We start from the raw sequence: 17,454 nt of genomic DNA, 5'->3' as shown, positions 1-17,454 counted from the left end.
CCGTGCTTCTACACCTGCATTGCTTGCTGTTTGGGGTTTTAGGCTGGGTTTCTGTACAGCACTTTGAGATATCCCTTTTTACATCAGCTGATATATAAATACATTTGATTTGTAGGTTTGAGTTGGTGAAAAGCAAGCTGCCTGCGGAGCATCATAAGGTGTTGGTGAACATCCGTAAGGCTGAGGCCAGAACCAAGAGATCAAGACTGGCGGACGAAGACCACGACGACTCAGACAGCGGGGACGACAAGCCAAAAGCCAGGGGAGCGAGGTATACACACGCTACGCTACTCTTGACTCCGTAATACACATCTTAACATTCGATTTGTGACTCTCTCTTCAACACTTCTTCTGTCCTCTTCTCTCCCTCAGTATTGAGGAGATCTTGGCCGAGTCGGACTCTGATATGTCAGATGACGAAAGGCCTAAGGGCGCTAAGACCCAGAAGAAGCCCACAAAGCAGACGGGGCGGGCCTGGCTGAAGGAGGGACAGGGAGACGAACCACTCAACTTCCTGGATCCCACTGTCTCCCAGAGGGTCTTGGGTAATGGAGCCTTTACTCTCAACTTTGTGGTGTTGAAACTACAACTGTGTATCATTCCAGGGAGCGTATTTCCTTCCCCTTGGTCATTCAGATCAGGATGAAACGTCTAGAACTACTGCTAACATCCACGCAGTTGTCTCCGATCAACAAAGAGAAGTGATCGAGGGAAGGAAGGATTGTCTGGAATGAAATATGACTAATGTTGATCTAGATTAGTTCATTAGGACATGCAAAGGAAAATGTTTTAAACATTTTGCGATATGAAAATGAGCTGTTCTTATTCGACAAGTCAATGTAGTTTCTTGCTGTTAATGTCAGTTTTCTTTTTGGTGCTTAAGGATCACGACCCATGGTTTTTGGTAGACAGGGAGATTAATTGTTTTGTATGGAGAGTGTATGTATTAACCTGGGAGTGTGTGTGTGTGTTTCAGCCACCAACCCAGACATGAAGAAGAGGGCAAAAGTTCAGCACAACTTCAAGGTCACGTCAGACGGAAGACTCATCATCAAAGAGGACAATGACGAGGGAGACAAGACTAAAGGTAGTAGGACACACACACACACACAGATACCCAAACTCACTCTTTGTTATGGGAGGAGAGAGAGAAGTGATCTGAAATTCTCTTCAACCACATTTTCATCTACAACTAATTTAAAATAAAATATATACTTTATCTTCCAGTTTGTGGAAATGGAAATTAGTATTTTGCTTTCACCCACATTACTCAATCTCTACGTCTAGTAATAGTCTATCATAACCTGCTTCTGCTTTCTCTTTGCGGTCCAGGTTGGGTTACTGTGTAGCTAAATTATGATGTGAAAAGGGCTTTATAAATCCACGAATCCATCTTTTTTGTTCACATTTCAGTATGATGTTTCTCTCTTCCCTTACAGATGATGAGGGAGAGATGAAAGACATTCTGGAGGAGGCTGGAGTCAAGAGTGTGAGTATCCATCAGTGTTGCCTACTGATTTACCACGTTACCATGGGATCTGTGCTCACTGTGGCGACTTCCTAGACAAGGTACACGACCTCCCCGCGTCCCGAATAAAGCTCCTTTCATGTCGTAGCATCGGGACAATATGCACAAACACTCATAAAAATGGCTTCATCGGAGGGATTACAACCCAACCTGTTAAATGCGTCAACCCGAAAGTCCACTCAAGCCACATTTTCACATAGGCTGCATTTACACAGGCAGCCTAATTCTGATCTTTTGCCACTTAATTGGTCTTTTGACAAATCATTTGATAATTGTGCAACATGTTAGAATTGTAAACGCAGCCAAAGTATCCCATTGCCATTAATTAGGTTGGATAAAGTTAGGATTTGCCACTAAATGAATATCATTGTGTAAGAAGTTGCCTGCTGAGATTACTGACACAAGGGTGGGAAGAGTACTGAATATTCTACTTATGGTAGAAGTACAGTTTAACCTCATTCGATGTAATGGCAAAACGTAGATTTCCCCTTAAATAGACATACCCAAAGGTACATGCTATTCATGTGTAATTACATGATTCTGACATGCAAAAACTTGGTATATATTTGGAAAGAAACATCTGGGAGATTGAGGAAATGATAGGAGTTACAGTTGAAGTCGGAAGTTTACATACACTTAGGTTGGAGTCGTTAAAACTTGTTTTTTTCAACCACTTCACAAATTTCTTGTTAACGAACTATTGTTTTGGCAAGTCTGTTAGGACATCTACTTTGGCATGACACAAGTAATTGTTCCAACCATTGTTTAGACAGTGAGTTATAAGTGAAATAATCTATCACAATTCCAGTGGGTCAGAAGTTTACATACACTAAGTTGACTGCACCTTTAAACATCTTGGAAAATTCCAGAAAATGATGTCATGGCTTTAGAAGATTCTGACACAATTTCAGTCAGTTGGAGTTGTACCTGTGGATGTATTTCAAGGCCTACCTTCAAACTCACTGCCTCTTTGCTTGACATCATGGTAAAATCAAAAGAAATTAGCAAAGACTTCACACAAAATATTGTAGACCGCCACAAGTCTGGTTCATCCTTGGGAGCAATTTCCAAACACCTGAAGGTACCACGTTCATCTGTACAAACAATAGTATGCAAGTATAAACACCATGGGACCACACAGCCGTCATACCGCTCAGGAAAGAGAGGCGGTCTGTCTCCTTAAGATGAATGTGCTTTAGTACGAAAAGCACAAATCAATCTCAGAACAGCAGCAAAGGACCTTGTGAAGATGCTGGAGGAAACGGGTACAAAATTATCTATATCCACAGTAAAAACGAGTCCTATTTTGACAAACTGAAAGGTCGCTCAGCAAGGAAGAAGCCACTGCTCCAAAACAGCCATAAAAAAGCCAGACTATGGTTTGAAGCTGCACTTGGGGACAAAGATCAGACGTTTTGGAGAAATGTCCTCTGGTCTGATGAAACAAAAATAGAACTGTTTGGCCATAATGACCATCATTATGTTTGGAGGAAAAAGGGGGATGCTTGCAAGCCGAAGAACACCATCCCACCCATGAAGCACGGGGTGGCAGCATCATGTTGTGGGGTGGCAGCATCATGTTGTGGGGTGGCAGCATCATGTTGTGGGGTGGCAGCATCATGTTGTGGGGTGGCAGCATCATGTTGTGGGGTGGCAGCATCATGTTGTGGGGGTGCTTTGCTGCAGGAGGGACTGGTGCACTTCACAAAATAGATGGCATCATGAGGAAAGAAAATTGTGTGGATATATTGATGCAACATCTCAAGACATTTAGTCGGGAAGTTTAAGCTTGTTTGCAAATGGGTCTTCCAAATGGACAATGACCCCAAGCATTCTACCAAAGTTGTGGCAAAATGGCTTAAGGACAAAGTCAAGGTATTGGAGTGGCCATCACAAAGCCCTGACCTCAAACCTAGAAAATTTGTGGGCAGAACTGAAAAAGCATGTGCGAGCAAGGAGGCCTACAAACCTGACTCAGTTACACCAGCTTTGTCAGCAGGAACGGGCCAAAATTCCCCCAACTTATTGTGGGAAGTTTGTGAAAGGTTACCTGAAACGTTTGACCCAAGTTAAACAGTTTAAAGGCAATGCTACCAAATACTAATTGAGTGTATGTAAACTTCTGACCCACTGGGAATGTGATGAAAGAAATAAAAGCTGAAATGAATCATTCTCTACTTTTATTCTGACATTTCACATTGTTAAAATAGTGGTCAGCCTAACTGACCTAAGGCTGATAATTTTTTTTCTATTATTAAATGTCAGGAATTGTGAAAAACCTTAGCCAAATACATTTAAACTTAAGTTTATGTAAACTTCCATATGTCCACAGTTTCTGGTTAGGGTTGATTCTAATAGTCACAGTGGGTACAACATCTCCTATACCCTTCCTGATAAACTCAGTCACCGTATCAGTGTATTCATCTATGTTGTTCTCAGATGCTACCCGGAACATATCCCAGTCCGCGTGATCAAAACAATCTTGAAGCGTGGATTACGATTGGTCAGACTAGCGATGAATATTCCTTTTTCAAACACCAGAAACTGCCTAAACATTTAGCCTAGACATATCCAACGTATTGTCCCCACATACAAATGAGCTGTTTCTAAAGAAAAAACATATAAAAGCAACAGACAACAATATATAAAAATGTCTTATCAACTTGGTTACACGTGTCTTTCACTAAAAAAGGTGCAAGAATAGAAATAAGATGAACTATTTACAAATGTTTTTTGTTTTGCATCAAAAGTGTAAATAGATTAGATTCCACTTTCACCATACCATGTGCATGTTGTGACTTGTCTCTTGGCATGAGAGTTGGATAGTGGCACTCACCTTGAGTGGGGGTTCTTGTTGATAGTTGTGAGGTCGATTTTGGGCCCCCAATTCAGACATTCTCAACACCAACTGCTCTCAGAAGGCCAACTGGGAAAGAGGGGTTTGACCTTTTTGCTTTGGTCATCTGCTTGTGGTGAATTAAAGCTATTTTTATTGTAGCAATGTCCACAAAGTGTTGAAATAGTATTCTACTATTTCCTGGTCTTGTGGAGGACCTGGTAGTAATGCAAATAGAAGCACAAATAAACAATGGTCATGAGAGTTTAGTGGCCTCTCCCAAAGTTACAAGGATGAAACGGCATACAGTGAAATGACTTGTTACATAGGCCTATGTAAACTAAATCAAAAGCGCAAAATGCAGACAACTTAACTCTAAAAGGGGATCCAATCCTCCTGGAAAGCAATTGGCCAAGTCGAAATCCTCGTTGTCCAAATATTTTACATTTTTTCCCCCTCCCCCTGAGAAGCCATCTTTTATGCTAAAGCGATGTCACTTTAATTTCAGTCTGTTTACATTTTTAATGTAGCGTGCTCTGTGCGTCTTGTCTCTGAGCCAGGTAGCAATATTTTGCATTACGCATAAAAGGTTCTAGGCCTTGCTTTGTCCCACCCAGGTGAACTGCATATCCCTGGAAAGCTTATCTCATTGGCTACAAAACTGTCAATGTGCCATAACCAATCCCCTGTGTAATGGATGCCTACAGTGTGTAAGCAAGCAACATATTTTTGATGCGCAAAGATATAGTCACTCGGTGGACATTCAATGTTCCTATTAAGTCATACATTTTACATTACATTTAAGTCATTTAGCAGACGCTCTTATCCAGAGCGACTTACAAATTGGTGCATTCACCTTATGACATCCAGTGGAACAGTCACTTTACAATAGTGCATCTAAATCTTAAAGGGGGGGTGAGAAGGATTACTTATAAATAAAATGTGATTTGATTTGACTTCTGGCCTCAGTTGTTAGTGTTGAACAAGGAGGAGGAGCTAAAACAAGGGACAGTTTCACCACTAAGGATTCCCAGTTTCAAAGTGGCTTCATTGAGCTACACAATCAACTGTAGACACTTAGGGATGATGATGTACCTTGTCTATGCCATTCCTCTTCATTTGAAAGAGGCCTGTTAGGCACAGGAGGTTGGTGGCACCTTAATGAAGGAGGACAGACTTGTGGTAATGGCTGAGGGGGACAGACTAGTGGTGATGGCTGGGTAGAATGGAGGAGGACAGACTAGTGGTGATGGCTGGGTAGAATGGAGGAGGACAGACTAGTGGTAATGGTTGAGGAGAATGGAGGAGGACAGACTAGTGGTAATGGCTGGAGGAGGACAGACTAGTGGTAATGGCTGGAGGAGGACAGACTAGTGGTAATGGCTGGAGGAGGACAGACTAGTGGTGATGGCTGGGTAGAATGGAGGAGGACAGACTAGTGGTGATGGCTGGGGTATAATGGAGGAGGACAGACTAGTGGTGATGGCTGGGTAGAATGGAGGAGGACAGACTAGTGGTGATTGGCTGGGGTAGAATGGAGGAGGACAGACTAGTGGTAATGGCTGGGGTAGAATGGAGGAGGACAGACTAGTGGTGATGGCTGGGTAGAATGGAGGAGGACAGACTAGTGGTGATGGCTGGGTAGAATGGAGGAGGACAGACTAGTGGTGATGGCTGGGTAGAATGGAGGAGGACAGACTAGTGGTGATGGCTGGGTAGAATGGAGGAGGACAGACTAGTGGTAATGGCTGGGTAGAATGGAGGAGGACCGACTAGTGATGATGGCTGGGTAGAATGGACCTATCACAGTCATACGCTGGACCTAGTTTTGTCCCATGGAATAAATGTTGTGGATCTTAATGTTTTTCCTCATAATCCTGGACTATCGGACCACCATTTTATTACGTTTGCAATTGCAACAAATAATCTGCTCAGACCCCAACCAAGGACCATCAAAAGTTGTGCTATAAATTCACAGACAACACAAAGATTCCTTGATGCCCTTCCAGACTCCCTTCTGCCTACCCAAGGACGCCAGAGGACAACAATCAGTTAACCACCTAACTGAGGATCTCAATTTAATCTTGCGCAATACCCTAGATGCAGTTGCACCCCTAAAAACTAAAAACATTTCTCATAAGAAACTAGCTCCCTGGTACACAGAAAATACCCGAGCTCTGAAGCAAGCTTCCAGAAAATTGGAACGGAAATGGCGCCACACCAAACTGGAAGTCTTCCGACTAGCTTGGAAAGACGGCACCGTGCAGTACCGAAGAGCCCTTACTGCTGCTCGATCATCCTATTTTTCTAACTTAATTGAGGAAAATAAGAACAACCCGAAATTCCTTTTTGATACTGTGGCAAAGCTAACTAAAAAGCAGCATTCCCCAAGAGAGGATGACTTTCACTTTAGCAGTGATAAATTCATGAACTTCTTTGAGGAAAAGATTATGATTATTAGAAAGCAAATTACGGACTCCTCTTTAAACCTGCGTAGTCCTCCAAACCTCAGTTGTCCTGAGTCTGCACAACTCTGCCAGGACCTAGGATCAAGAGAGACGCTCAAGTGTTTTAGTACTATATCTCTTGACACAATGATGAAAATAATCATGGCCTCTAAACCTTCAAGCTGCATACTGGACCCTATTCCAACTAAACTACTGAAAGAGCTGCTTCCTGTGCTTGGCCCTCCTATGTTGAACATAATAAATGGCTCTCTATCCACTGGATGTGTACCAAACTCACTAAAAGTGGCAGTAATAAAGCCTCTCTTGAAAAAGCCAAACCTTGACCCAGAAAATATAAAATAAATAAAAAACTATCTTATACATCTTCCGATAACATTGTCAATATGTTAGATTTGTTCCTACCAACCTAAGGATTCATTTGATACCCCCATGTTGCTATCGGTCAAACACAGACCAAATCGAAGCTTACCTTGTCAAATCAAATCAAATTTTATTTGTCACATACACATGGTTAGCAGATGTTAATGCGAGTGTAGCGAAATGCTTGTGCTTCTAGTTCCGACAATGCAGTGATAACCAACAAGTAATCTAACTAACAATTCCAAAACTACTGTCTTATACACAGTGTAAGGGGATAAGGAACATGTACATAAGGATATATGAATGAGTGATGGTACAGAGCAGCATACAGTAGATGGTATCGAGTACAGTATATACATATGAGATGAGTGTGTAGACAAAGTAAACAAAGTGGCATAGTTAAAGTGGCTAGTGATACATGTGTTACATAAGGATGCAGTCGATGTTGTAGAGTACAGTATATACATATGTATATGAGATGAATAATGTAGGGTAAGTAACATTATATAAGGTAGCATTGTTTAAAGTGGCTAGTGATATATTTACATCATTTCCCATCAATTCCCATTATTAAAATGGCTGGAGTTGGGTCAGTGTCAATGACAGTGTGTTGGCAGCAGCCACTCAATGTTAGTGGTGGCTATTTAACAGTCTGATGGCCTTGAGATAGAAGCTGTTTTTCAGTCTCTCGGTCCCAGCTTTGATGCACCTGTACTGACCTCGCCTTCTGGATGATAGCGGGGTGAACAGGCAGTGGTTCGGGTGGTTGATGTCCTTGATGATCTTTATGGCCTTCCTGTAACAACGGGTGGTGTAGGTGTCCTGGAGGGCAGGTAGTTTGCCCCGGTGATGCGTTGTGCAGTCCTCACTACCCTCTGGAGAGCCTTACGGTTGAGGGCGGAGCAGTTGCCGTACCAGGCGGTGATACAGCCCGCCAGGATGCTCTCGATTGTGCATCTGTAGAAGTTTGTGAGTGCTTTTGGTGACAAGCCGAATTTCTTCAGCCTCCTGAGGTTGAATAGGCGCTGCTGCGCCTTCTTCACGACGCTGTCAGTGTGAGTGGACCAATTCAGTTTGTCTGTGATGTGTATGCCGAGGAACTTAAAACTAGCTACCCTCTCCACTACTGTTCCATCGATGTGGATAGGGGGTGTTCCCTCTGCTGTTTCCTGAAGTCCACAATCATGTCCTTAGTTTTGTTGACGTTGAGTGTGAGGTTATTTTCCTGACACCACACTCCAAGGGCCCTCACCTCCTCCCTGTAGGCCGTCTCGTCGTTGTTGGTAATCAAGCCTACCACTGTTGTGTCGTCCGCAAACTTGATGATTGAGTTGGAGGCGTGCGTGGCCACGCAGTCGTGGGTGAACAGGGAGTACAGGAGAGGCTCAGAACGCACCCTTGTGGGGCCCCGTGTTGAGGATCAGCGGGGAGGAGATGTTGTTGCATACCCTCACCACCTGGGGGCGGCCCGTCAGGAAGTCCAGTACCCAGTTGCACAGGGCGGGGTCGAGACCCAGGGTCTCGAGCTTGATGACGAGCTTGGAGGGTACTATGGTGTTGAATGCCGAGCTGTAGTCGATGAACAGCATTCTCACATAGGTATTCCTCTTGTCCAGGTGGGTTAGGGCAGTGTGGTTGAGATTGCATCGTCTGTGGACCTATTTGGGCGGTAAGCAAATTGGAGTGGGTCTAGGGTGTCAGGTAGGGTGGAGGTGATATGGTCCTTGACTAGTCTCTCAAAGCACTTCATGATGACGGAAGTGAGTGCTACGGGGCGGTAGTCGTTTAGCTCAGTTACCTTAGCTTTCTTGGGAACAGGAACAATGGTGGCCCTCTTGAAGCATGTGGGAACAGCAGACTGGTATAGGGATTGATTGAATATGTCCGTAAACACACCGGCCAGCTGGTCTGCGCATGCTCGGAGGGCGCGGCTGGGGATGCCGTCTGGGCCTGCAGCCTTGCGAGGGTTAACACGTTTAAATGTCTTAATCACCTCGGCTGCAGTGAAGGAGAGACTGCATGTTTCCGTTGCAGGCCGTGTCAGTGGCACTGTATTGTCCTCAAAGCGGGCAAAAAAGTTATTTAGTCTGCCTGGGAGCAAGACATCCTGGTCCGTGACTGGGCTGGATTTCATCTTGTAGTCCGTGATTGACTGTAGACCCTGCCACATGCCTCTTGTGTCTGAGCCATTGAATTGAGATTCCACTTTGTCTCTGTACTGACGCTTAGCTTGTTTGATAGCCTTACGGAGGGAATAGCTGCACTGTTTGTATTCAGTCATGTTGCCAGACACCTTGCCCTGATTAAAAGCAGTGGTTCGCGCTTTCAGTTTCACGCGAATGCTGCCATCAATCCACGGTTTCTGGTTAGGGAATGTTTTTATCGTTGCTATGGGAACGACATCTTCGACGCACGTTCTAATGAACTCGCACACCGAATCAGCGTATTCGTCAATATTCCCATCTGACGCAATACGAAACATGTCCCAGTCCACGTGATGGAAGCAGTCTTGGAGTGTAGAGTCAGCTTGGTCTGACCAGCGTTGGACAGACCTCAGCGTGGGAGCCTCTTGTTTTAATTTCTGCCTGTAGGCAGGGATCAGCAAAATGGAGTCGTGGTCCGCTTTTCCGAAAGGGGGGTGGGGCAGGGCCTTATATGCGTCGCGGAAGTTAGAGTAACAGTGATCCAAGGTTTTACCACCCCTGGTTGCGCAATCGATATGCTGATAAAATTTAGGGAGTCTTGTTTTCAGATTGGCTTTGTTAAAATCCCCAGCTACAATGAATGCAGCCTCCGGATAAATGTTTTCCAGTTTGCAAAGAGTTAAATAAAGTTCGTTCAGAGCCATCGATGTGTCTGCTTGGGGGATATATACGGCTGTGATTATAATCGAAGAGAATTCTCTTGGAAGATAATGCGGTCTACATTTGATTGTGAGGAATTCTAAATCAGGTGAACAGAAGGATTTGAGTTCCTGTATGTTTCCTTCATCACACCATGTCCCGTTAGTCATGAGGCATACGCCCCCTCCACTCTTCTTACCAGAGAGATGTTTGTTTCTGTCGGCGCGATGCGTGGAGAAACCCGTTGGCTGTACCGCCCTGGATAGCGTTTTCCCAGTAAGCCATGTCTCCGTAAAGCAGAGAACGTTGCAGTCTCTGATATCCCTCTGGAATGCCACCCTTGCTCGGATTTCATCAACCTTGTTGTCGAGAGACTGGACATTGGCAAGAAGAATACTGGGAAGTGGTGCGCGATGTGCCCTTTTTCGGAGTCTGACCAGAACACCGCCGCGTTTCCCTCTTTTTCGGAGTCGTTTCCTTGGGTCGCTGCATGCGATCCATTCAGTTGTCCTGTTTGTAAGGCAGAACACAGGATCCGCGTCGCGGAAAACATATTCTTGGTCGTACTGATGGTGAGTTGACGCTGATCTTATATTCAGTAGTTCTTCTCGACTGTATGTAATGAAACCTAAGATGACCTGGGGTACTAATGTAAGAAATAACACGTAAAAAAACAAAAAACTGCATAGTTTCCTAGGAACGCGAAGAAGCGAGGCGGCCATCTCAGTCGGCGCCGGAAGTTTGGTGAAAACGTTGAGCAAAATAAACATTTTGACTCTTGGGGCTGGTGATCAATAACTAGGTCACAGGCAGACAAATAATATATTCCCATGATTTGTGGAGTCCTGGCTGTCGATGTGTATCAACGAATTCCGTGTTTATTTTGTTTATGCTTCACAATGCTAACCGGAATGTAGGTAGTAGCCATCTTGAAATTATGTCATCGGCTCGGCCTCCCTTTATATATTTGTATGCCAAAATATATGGTAGTAAATCACACCCAAGATTTAATTAAGATTAAGATTAAATTAATGTACAGTAGGAACTAGGTTAATTTATTTTATCAGTTGTAAACAGGGCACATCTGTATGTTAAAAAAATAAAATAAGCTATTCAAATGTAAATAAAAAAATCTATACAAAATAAAGTGCATAAACAAAGTTGCCAGACTTCAATATTCTTCAGACTCGAGAAATAAACAATTGTAATTATTTCAACCATCAATCACTCATTCACTCCTCTGTTACTTTTTAATGTCATGGAACTGGCTGATATTCACTCAATCACCCATTTATACTCTTTCCCCCACTCACCAGGGTGGAAAGAGTACTGAAAAATCCCACTCAAGTAGAATAACTGTTACTGACAAAAAAAAATACTTGAGTACCAGTACTCGTAAAAGCTACTCTGACAGTAACAAGAGTATTTGAATTGTATTACTTCCTACCTCTGCTGACACAACTTCTGAAACCTCTGAACCCCCCCCCCATCTCTTTCTCTCTTAGATAAAGACTAAGAGGAGGACATTCCGGGATGGTCACTACGATGATGACATGGAGATTGAACCCCAGCTGAAATACAAAGGTACAGCTGACTATAAGTCTGTCTCTCTTTGTCTGTGTTTTCTGGTTGCTGGTCTCAGCCATCTCTTGTGTGTATGCATTCATGCATGTTTTCTTTCTTTCAGCTGGAGGCTCGGGGATCCACAGACCTCTGGGTGGGAGCAGAGACCTGGGGGGAGACTACAAGGCCAAGGTGACACATGCACACAGGCTGAAGTGTGTTTAGGTTGATTTCAAGCGGGGACTATTGTTCAGCTCTTTGTTGAATCTCCGCAAGGCTGAAGTGTGTTTTTTTGTTTGTTTTTTTTTCTCCAGAAGGGTAAAGGAGATGTGAAGAGGAAAGGAAAGGTTGATCCATATGCCTACATTCCTCTGAGGAAAGCACAGCTCAACCGCAGGTAAACACATAGCAATGAACTAGTAATAAACATTGTCGTAGAGTTGTAATGGCGAAAGCTTAATAACCCTTTGTGTTTTGTGTGTGTAGGAAGAAAGCAAAGATGCAGGGCCAGTTTAAAGGCATGGTGAGAGGGGCCCAGAAGGGAGCGCAGTCTGGGAAGAGGATGCAAAGGAACAAGAGGAGGGCCTGAAAGGTTTACATCCCAACGGTTGAATGTGTGTCCTTCTGCCTGTTGTCTAAGAGGGTCTGTGCATAGAAATCTAATTAAAGCTAATTCTATGGGTCTGAGTCTATGCAGTTTATTGCTCAGGCATACCCCCCCCCCCCCCCCCATAACAAGCAGACCATGTATGTCTGCGAGAAACAGAATGGGAGAAGGAACGTGAAGATGATTTGAAAAGCTCTTCAAATGGATCTGTAGATTTCTCTTTTGGGGGGTCTTGCCCTAATTCCCATTGTTATCAATGGATACAGTCAGGCATACACATGAAACTTTAGCTTTATAGGTGTGTTCAATTAAAATGTCTAATGATGGATAAACATCTGTTTTTAAATGTATTTATGTTCCCTACTTTTAAAGGATGGAAAAAAAAATGTTGATGGTGTGAAAATCAAGAGTGACTTGTTATTGCTCTGTTTGACCGCTAGATGGTGGTCTAGATTGCGGTTGAATATATACAAGAGTTGGTTAATACATATTCCAGCGCATGAAATTAGGATTACTGTTTGAATGTATTAAACTATTGATTCATCAGACTTAAAACAGTTTTCTTTGAGTTTTGATTGGCATGAAGGAAATACAGAAGTGGGTTTTTGCCCAATTCAAAATCAACACCTAGCCCCAGACACTTCTCCATTTAGATTTGATTAACATCAGCAATATGGCTTCTTCTATAAGACACTCATCCCTTTCTTCCAGATCTACAAGGCGGCATACCAAATTGGCTGTAGGGTTGGGGAGGCTGGGAGTTTATCCTTGGGAGGCTTTGGCTGTAGTGTTTGAATGAAGCAGTCCGTCATTGCTGTGGGGGAGCCCTGTTCACGCCGTACTAAAGCAACTGTGAACAGGAGAGCAACAGAATGGCTCCATTCATGAAATGACTAGAGTACTACAACACTCCTACTGTTCATTGTTCTGACCAACCCCCCTGACACAGCAGAGCAAAGGAAGTCTGGCCTGCTCGCTCTCTCCTTCCTTCCCTCACACTCTTTCTAATCTCGTCACCCAGACCCAAATAGCTGTGCTATGTAAGTCTCATGAGAGAATGCCCTCTGTAACCTGAGCAGATTTCAAGATGATGAAGACCATGAGACTGCACAAGGGTTAATGAGTGCGTGTGAGATCTGTCATCACTTGAAGCCTGAGTTCTTGTCTTTGGGCTTGTGCTCAGCAAATTATTCATGTAAATTAAAATATTTTAGGGGTAGGGTCTATGGAGGAAAAGAGCAGGGGGTAAGAGAAGGGGGGCTAGGGAAAGAAGTGGGTTTTGTACAGACCAGGAAAGAGTTACCAGACACGCGAGTCGTGAAGCCGTCACTTGTTACATAATTAGTCGTAGGGTTGCACACGGAACCGATGACCATTTGAGTAATTATCTATCTAAACCAGAGGTTCTCTGAGGAGACTGTCCCATGCGTCTCTGAGGGGGTAGGCAGATGTTCTGGCCCATTCTGGGAATAAATAGACAAACTGTTTATTGCCTTTTTGATATTTAATAATCTAATAATCCATCAAGAGTTTCCTTACAGTACGATAAATTAACTACATTTACCATTAAAAGCACATTTACTGAAGATAAAAACATTACATTTTATTAACCTCAAATAATAAATATGTCTAGGTTTCAGCACCCGTAACTTATTTATTTTTCTCGTCATATCAGCTCAACTGGTTAACATGACTTAAGGAAAGTCACTTGCATATAGGGCTGGTGTATAAATATACATCCCTTCAAATTAGCGTATTCAGGTATTTCAGCCACACCTGTTGCTGACAGGTGTATAAAATCGATCACACAGCCATGCAATCTCCATAGACAAACAGTGGCCATAGAATACTGAAGACCTATGGTGGGGAGAACAAGTATTTGATACACTGCTGATTTTGCAGGTTTTCCTACTTACAAAGCATGTAGAGGTCTGTAATGTTGATCATCTGGTACATTTCAACTGTGAGAGACGGAATCTAAAACAAAAATCCATAAAATCTCATTGTATGATTAAGTAATTCATTTGCATTTTATTGCATGACATAAGTATTATCACCTACCAACCAGTAATAATTCCGGCTCTCACAGACTTGTTAGTTTTTCTTTAAGAATCCCTCCTGTTCTCCACTCATTACTTGTATTAACTGCACCTGTTTGAACTCGTTACCTGTATAAAAGACACCTGTCCACACACTCAATCAAACAGACTCCAACCTCTCCACAATGGCCAAGACCAGAGAGCTGTGTAAGGTCATCAGGGATAGAATTGTAGACATGTACAAGGCTGGGATGGGCTACAGGACAATAGGCAAGCAGCTTGGTGAGAAGGCAACAACTGTTGGCGCAATTATTAGAAAAGTTCAAGATGATGGTCAATCACCCTCAGTCTGGGGCTCCATGCAAGATCTCACCTCATGGGGCATCAATGATCATGAGGAAGGTGAGGGCTCAGCCCAGAACTACACGGCAGGACCTGGTCAATGACCTGAAGAGAGCTGGGACCACAGTCTCAAAGAAAACCATTAGCAACACACTACGCCGTCATGGATTAAAATCCTGCAGCGCACGCAAGGTCCCCCTGCTCAAGCCAGCGCATGTCCAGGCCCGTCTGAAGTTTGCCAATGACCATCTGGATGATCCAGAGGAGGAATGGGAGAAGGTCATGTGGTCTGATGAGACAGAAATAGAGCTTTTTGGTCTAAACTCCACTTGTCGTGTTTGGAGGAAGAAGAAGGATGAGTACAACCCTAAGAACACCATCCCAACCATGAAGCATGGAGGTGGAAACATCATTCTTTGGGGATGCTTTTCTGCACCATATTGAGGGGAGGATGGATGGGGCCATGTATCATGAGATCTTGGCCAACAACCTCCTTCCCTCAGTAAGAGCATTGAAGATGGGTCGTGGCCATGACAACGACCCGAAACACACAGCCACGGCAACTAAGAAGTGGCTCCGTAAGAAGCATCTCAAGGTCCTGGAGTGGCCTAGCCAGTCTCCAGACCTGAACCCAATAGAACATCTTTGGAGGGAGCTGAAAGTCCGTATTGCCCAGCGACAGCCCCGAAACCTGAAGGATCTGGAGAAGGTCTGTATAGAGGAGTGGGCCAAAATCCCTGCTGCAGTGTGTGCAAACCTGGTCAAGAACTACATGAAATGTATGATCTCTGTAATTGTAAACAAAGGTTTCTGTACCAAATATTAAGGTCTGCTTTTCTGATGTATCAAATACTTATGTCATGCAATAAAATGCTAATTAATGACTTCCTAGAATAGTGGAGGCTGTTGTAGCAGCAAAGCGGGAACCAACTCTATATTAATGCCCATGATATTGAAATGAGATGTTAGATGAGCAGGTGTCCACATACTTTTGGTAATGTAGTGTATAACTTTTTTTTTCAAGGCAAAGATGGACAATTTTTTTAATTTTTAAGTTAGTACACAGAATAATAATGCTGGATGCAAATATTGTAAAGAAAATGCTTTAATGATGGACAAAATGATTTTCACATTTAACAGATGAACACAAAGCAGATTATAATTTTAGTCTCTAGTGAGGGACCTTTAGCCTGGCCTCCAAACAAACATTATAAGAAGTTTACGTTTGAGGTTACATTTAATTCCTCATCCGCCTATCAAAACATATTAAACTTTTTTCTCCACAAACAAATGGCATTTCTTTAAATATGTCAACTCGGCCAGCAGAGGGATATTGTAAACCTCCAATGTCAAGGTTCACAATATCCCTCTGTGGCCGAGTTGACCTATTTACGATTCAATCCATGTACAATTCAATACCATTACAATTGGATTTCTGTTCATAAGACAACACAATTTGAGGAAACAGAATTTGTCTGCACCTCCTAAAAGACCAGAGGCATTTACTGTGAACTCAGTAGTTTATTCGGTATTCACCAAAATATGATATTTGCTGTCCAGCAACAAACCTTTGAAATCAAAGCCTGAACCCGTGTATTAAATAAATACCTTTGCTCTTGGTGGTGTGAGGAGAGTGTTTTGGGGGGTGTTACTACTGTGAGGGCGTAATTGGGGTTTGTCTTGTCCTCAGGGCCTGGGTGGCGGGCGAGAGGGAGGGGGTCCTGGGGGTGCACGGGCTGGAGGGGGCCTGGGGAAGTCGGCTGGACGGGGGGGGCACGGGAGGGAGGGATGGAGACGGAGGGAGGAGTGGAGTGTGGGGGAGGAGAGGACGGTTGGACTAGAGGCCTCTGAACTGGAGGAGGGGGAAGGTTTTGAGAGAAACGGGCAGAAGGGGGTCGAATGGACTCCTTGTTTTTTACGCGTGTGAAGTTGATACAACGACCCTGCAACACAGACAGACGGAACCAAGTTAGACCAGGGGTTCAGAACACAGACGCCTTTTCCACAGTTATTTACATCACTGTTTGGCTGCAGAGTCTTCTGATTAAAAGGTGACAAAGTAAACCAGCACGCACATACACACGTGTGTGTGTATATGTCCTGTTTGCATCAAGATAGGTGAAGATTGGGGGGAACAATGCAAACTAAGAATAATGGTATTAGGGTGCTAATAAAAACAAGTGTTAAAGAATCCACTCCTCTAGGTGGTCTGAGTGTTGCAGAGAATTTAGAACTGGGCCGTTTAATTGGAAAAAAACTTTCCAGAGTCTGTAACACATCGTCTCTGAGTCTCTCTCTCTCTCACACACACACACACACACACACACACACACACACACACACACACACACACACACACACACACACACACACACACACACACACACACACACACACACACACACACACACACACACAAAGCCCCTTTACAAGTTCTTCACACGTCATTAACTGGGCAGAATACATCTTCAAATCTCGAGGTGTAATGAGGGGAGAAATCAAAAGACAATGACTTTTTTTATTTCTGTATTGTTACTTAGGGAGCCAATTTCAGATGCAAACACACTTTTCTGTGAAAAGACAAAGCATTATCTCATCTTTGTATGTTTTTGAGTCATCTTCCAGGGTTTTATTCATACATAGGTATTGGATGTATTTTAAAAATTGTCATACAACTTAATGACAAAATCAAAACAACAAAAGGCACAACGACAAAAAGTGCAACAAAAACGACAAAAGCACACGGTTAAAAAGCACATCAACTACGAAAAGCACAACAAGAAAAGGCACAGGGATAACGAGCTCAACAATATAACACAAAGCACTAAGACATCCAGATCAATTATGAAAATCTCCCATCTCTGACAA

General features: G+C 43.4%; 1 protein-coding gene and 1 pseudogene across 1 annotated transcript in view; one reads left to right on the top strand and one right to left on the bottom strand.

The window, feature by feature from the left end:
* The window catches only part of rrp12 (ribosomal RNA processing 12 homolog), a 29,760-nt gene extending 17,000 nt beyond the window's left edge, over positions 1-12,760 (top strand). The window contains exons 27-34 of the mRNA XM_046359070.1: positions 116-271; positions 373-545; positions 977-1,087; positions 1,440-1,489; positions 11,541-11,619; positions 11,723-11,790; positions 11,913-11,995; positions 12,085-12,760. Coding sequence (XP_046215026.1) covers positions 116-271; positions 373-545; positions 977-1,087; positions 1,440-1,489; positions 11,541-11,619; positions 11,723-11,790; positions 11,913-11,995; positions 12,085-12,187 — 823 coding nt within the window. The 3' untranslated portion in view covers positions 12,188-12,760. The remainder of the gene's footprint in view (positions 1-115; positions 272-372; positions 546-976; positions 1,088-1,439; positions 1,490-11,540; positions 11,620-11,722; positions 11,791-11,912; positions 11,996-12,084) is intronic.
* A 3,379-nt stretch (positions 12,761-16,139) lies between these two features.
* Positions 16,140-17,454, bottom strand: part of LOC124041462 — a 59,295-nt pseudogene continuing 57,980 nt past the window's right edge.

This window comes from Oncorhynchus gorbuscha, linkage group LG08 (assembly GCF_021184085.1).
Source record: "Oncorhynchus gorbuscha isolate QuinsamMale2020 ecotype Even-year linkage group LG08, OgorEven_v1.0, whole genome shotgun sequence".
NCBI lineage: Eukaryota > Metazoa > Chordata > Actinopteri > Salmoniformes > Salmonidae > Oncorhynchus > Oncorhynchus gorbuscha.
Note: the sequence above shows the minus strand (reverse complement) of the source record. Positions and strands in the feature narration are given on the sequence as shown.